Genomic DNA, 4,381 nt, shown 5'->3' with positions numbered 1-4,381 from the left:
AGTGTCGTTGACGCTGCGTAGACTGCGATCCGTTTATGTGAATTCACATGTCCGTTCGTACGACCGCTTAAATTACGACTTAGCCCACGCACGTTCGTGCGACGCCATATGCAGTCGTGGCCTGTGCTGTTCGTTCCTCGTCGAGACGTAGAATATCCAGCTGAATCCGGCTGAATCCGGCTCGAAGGACCATGTACGTTTTGTGGTCTGGATATGCCTGAGATCACTTACTTTCTCTTCACGTTTTATTGGTTTACTTTACATTTCTTAGTCTCTGTACGAACGTTGCACATACCCACACGACGTGACCATGGACTCTCTAGTTCGGCTCGGATCTTGTACCATACTTTCTTTACGACGCGCCATCTATCTTCCCTTCATAACTAAAATTCGCATAGCGCCTCTACCTACCTATCCTTGAACGATCGCGTTAGCCAATAGGGTACATTCGCAACAGGGTGAGATCCCACCTTCTCTGCCGAAATTAGAGAGATCGCTGAGCGATACGTATTTAGGGGAGAATAAGACCCGGTGGTCTCGAGATAAGTAGACAAGAATTCTAAAACTTGCAGGAATGGATGCACCAAAGGGATCTTCCTGTCTTTCTGTGCAAAACTGCCACCATAGTGTGCCAACAATAAGAGGCTTGGAGTATTGGGCTAGCGTAGCGTTTGAGAGCGATGCGAGCATTGCGAGCATTGCCTCAATCGCAGTGTCCGATGTTCCTTTCTTCAGAAACGCTTGGCGGACAATCTCGCGACCACCAGGTGAATCTTGGTCCATGCAGGGTGGATCGGGCTGAAAGGAGATGATAACATATTAATATCCGGTTTGAAGTCAATTGGTTGGTCTAAAACAAGTTGTCTGAATAGGGGAAACCATGGTTGTGCCGGCCACCACGGACCACCAATACCCCCTCCGCCCTGTCGGAGATGATTTTGCGTAGTACTCGTAGAATCAGGATGAAGGGCGGAAAGGCGTAAAAGTAATATTTTTCCAATCTAGGGAAAAGGCGTCAATCGTTTGTGCTAAACAGTCAGGGAACCACGAGACAAATCGAGCGCATTTCGTATTGATCGACGAGGCAAATAGATCAATATCGAAGGGACCGAAAGTGGAATTAATTCGGTGAAAATGATTTTGTGAAAGCGACCATTCCGTTTCCATGGAGACTACCCGTGATTGAAAGTCTGCTTCTATATTCTGAACCGAAGGGATATACGCCGCGTAAATAAATAGATCCCGGTCTGCGCACCAACACCAGATTTGACGGGCCAGAGCCGACAAATGGGGGAATGAAATTGAACCCATACGGTTAATATAGGAGAGAGCAGTCATATTATCGACGCGTAAAAGAACGTTGCATCCACTCAAGTGAGAAGCGAAACATCTCAAGGCATGGAAAATAGCTAATAGCTCGAAATAATTAATATGATGTTTCTTGTCTTCGGGGGACCAGAACCCACGTGTGCTGGCCTCCCCGCAGACTGCACCCCAACCTGTCAAGGAGGCGTCCGTAAATATTTCGAGTGCGAAACATCCTGAACTGATAATGTTATGCTGGGAAGCGTTTCTGAAAACGTCTGTTCACCATTTTAGGTCTTCACTAATTGAGGCTGGTATCAACATTTGAGCTTCAAAGTTGTCCTCCGCCGCCAAGAGAGCTAAGACCTTTTCTCTTTCCAAGCCCTTAGTATGGAGCATACCGTACTTAACGGCTGGACAAACTGAGATAACCGAGCCAATAAAGCTAGCAAAGTAGCGAATCTTACATGATCGCTTGTTTCGTATAGATAGAGTTAGCCGTAGCAGTTTGTCTCTTTTGTCTTGCGGGATTGAAATAGAAAAACTCCGAGTATCAAAAATAAATCCTAGAAAGCTACAAGATTGTGTTGGCAAGAATGCTTTTATGATGGTTAATCGCAAAACCTAGTGTAGTTAAGAGGCTGAGAGTTGCAGAAACGTTCCTCATGCATCGATGGTAAGATGGTGCGAGAAGGAGGAAATCATCTAAGTAGATTACTGACAGGAAACCCCTCTCGCGGAGGGTTTGAATCACTGGTTTTAGAATCCTCGTGAAGATGTACGGAGCTGAGGCAAGTCCGAATAGTAGAACAGTGAATTGGAAAAGGCGATCCTGAAAACGAAAACGTAAATATTTCCTGTCCTCAGGGTGAATTGGTATGAGCAAATATGCATCCTCCAAATCCACGGATGCGAGGAAATCCCCAGGAGAGAGGAGGTGAACCACCGTCTTCCAATCTTCGAGTTTGAAGTGAGGAGCGACAATAAATTCATTCAGACGCTTCAGATTTAGGATGAAACGCCATCCTCCCAAGGATTTCTCTATCAGAAAAAAAGGGGATAAGAATTGGTCTTCGCAATCAGTGACCAATTCAATTGCTCCCTTGTTGTAAAGCCGAATGATTTCTCGGTTGCAATTCTCCTGTTCTCTCTTGGACATGTGCCCCGAGGGTTCCGTGGTTTGACGGGGTGGGCTGCGGCACCAGGGGAGTCGATATCCTGAGATAGCTTGTAGAATCTCTGGATCTGAGGTTAGTTCTTTCCATTGAGGAAAGAAAGGTGCCAGCCTGCCAGCGCTAGTTACCTGTTCAGAAGTTATCGTCTCCTCGATCGAGATCGGGAGCGATACGGTGTCCGGCGACTGCTTGTCGATGCCCCTGCTCTCCTTGTTGCCGAGAATTGTGATGTCGCAGGGGCCCGGGCGTTTCCCGTCTTTGAAGTAGAGGGGGCAGCATGGAATGGCTGCTTAATAGGCTGCTGCACCTTCCGCGATACTGGTAGTGGGGTTTTAACGAAAGCCCTACTTGTTTTTTCCAGAGTAGATGCTTTCTTCAGCTCTTCTCCGAAGTCTGTACCGAAAAGAAAGTCATTTACTGGGAGGTTGTCTGCTGTGTTCTTAGGGATCAGATTTAGAGTGGGCATGATCTGTGCCCGCCGAGACAGTGAGGGACGATAGAATAGATCCGCCAGGATCTTTGCACCTTCGTTGATTTTCAGCACCGCTGAGCGTGCTTCCGGAACGAGAGATCGCTGCAGTTCCGGCTTAAGCAGCTCTGATATTGCCTCACCCAGCGCACACAGGACGATGCCCACCTGATTCTGGTCCTTGCTGTGATACTCGTCCCTCTTGATTACAGAATTGTTTTTAATCCTGATTTCAGTTCCGGATTTAACTTGGGGGCTGTGAGAAACCGTATAAGGTTTTCAGAAGGAGGATATTTTTGTAATAAAGAGTCCCGCTGCTCAGCGGGGAGGCCCTTGTGCGAAAGGTCGCGCCATTTGTCGGTGACTAAGTCATTCCAGGAAGGTACCTCCACCGGCACAAGCTCAGAAGCGAACAGCTCGCGGGTAAGCGAGTCATCCTCCGTCGGGGTAACCGTGGGCTGACTGTTATCTAACTGTACAAAGGTTACGTTACCTCCCCTGGGGGAACCTGTAAAACCGACGAGGTTATTCCGAATGAACGGGAGGCTGTGTCGATTTTTCCGCCTATATTTTCCAAATATAGATCCGGAAAGCACGGAGCACGTACACAACTATGTCGCTCTGGACTGGCCCTTCCTGTCTCGCAGGCGTTGCCAAAACCGTACCCGACAACGGCCGGACTGATTAGGGTCGATCTCCAGATCGGCTGTATCGCTTTCCGTCTCCGACTGCACTCCTGGAGAAGACTGGTGACTCGAATATGAGGGTATCCGCGTTCCAGCCGAAGTCCGCCGGAGCGCCTTAACCTCTCTCTGCTCGATCACGTCAATCAGACGCGATAATTTGTCCTCGAGGCTCGCTAGCCGATCTCGGGAATGTGGCCTCTTACGTTTCTTGGATTTTCCCATTTTCGTTAACTAGAGGTGAGAATATTGTACGAAAGCGAAGAAATAGTTCACGAGCCTGTTGTGGGAAGCAACAACAGGAACACAAATAAAGTGCCTTGCGCGCGCAAGGGCGGCGTTGATATAGGCGCTAAACGAGAGACATCTATATGTCTTTTTCAATTTTAAAGTATCCTGTTGGGAAACCGCAACGGAGCGCGACTACATTCTATCCATACGGACGAGACCTTGCATAATTGTGACGGCGAATCGGGACATTGTAAGAGAGCTTTCTGCAACCGGAAGCGATCGGAAGATCAGGCGTCAATCGAGCATATTGAGAGAGAGATTGGTTATAGTTGCACCGAAACGTCCCAGCGTGAGGCTGCGGTAGTGTTGTGAGTACTGAAAAAAACCCGGACATTTTCGGAAAAAAACCGGGTTTTTACCGTTTTTTTCCCAAGGCTGGGAAAAATAGGAAAAATATGGAAATTTTGAATTTTTACACTAATAATTTTGACAGGTTGGCCAACGCTTGTATGTAATTC

The 4,381-nt window shown here is 47.7% G+C and overlaps 1 protein-coding gene across 1 annotated transcript; it reads right to left on the bottom strand.

Moving 5' to 3' along the window:
* Window positions 1-9: 9 nt before the first annotated feature.
* On the bottom strand, window positions 10-3,857 carry LOC105570727. Its single transcript, XM_012028165.1, has 3 exons — window positions 3,615-3,857; window positions 3,242-3,560; window positions 10-3,164 (listed from the first exon to the last, which is right to left on the bottom strand). Exons 1-3 carry the CDS (start codon window positions 3,855-3,857, stop codon window positions 2,620-2,622), a joined length of 1,107 nt encoding a protein of 368 aa, XP_011883555.1. The 3' UTR covers window positions 10-2,619.
* Between the last annotated feature and the right edge of the window lie 524 nt (window positions 3,858-4,381).

Source organism: Vollenhovia emeryi, unplaced genomic scaffold, assembly GCF_000949405.1.
Source record: "Vollenhovia emeryi isolate VEMERY1.0 unplaced genomic scaffold, V.emery_V1.0 DF941956.1, whole genome shotgun sequence".
Classification (NCBI taxonomy): domain Eukaryota; kingdom Metazoa; phylum Arthropoda; class Insecta; order Hymenoptera; family Formicidae; genus Vollenhovia; species Vollenhovia emeryi.
Note: the sequence above shows the minus strand (reverse complement) of the source record. Positions and strands in the feature narration are given on the sequence as shown.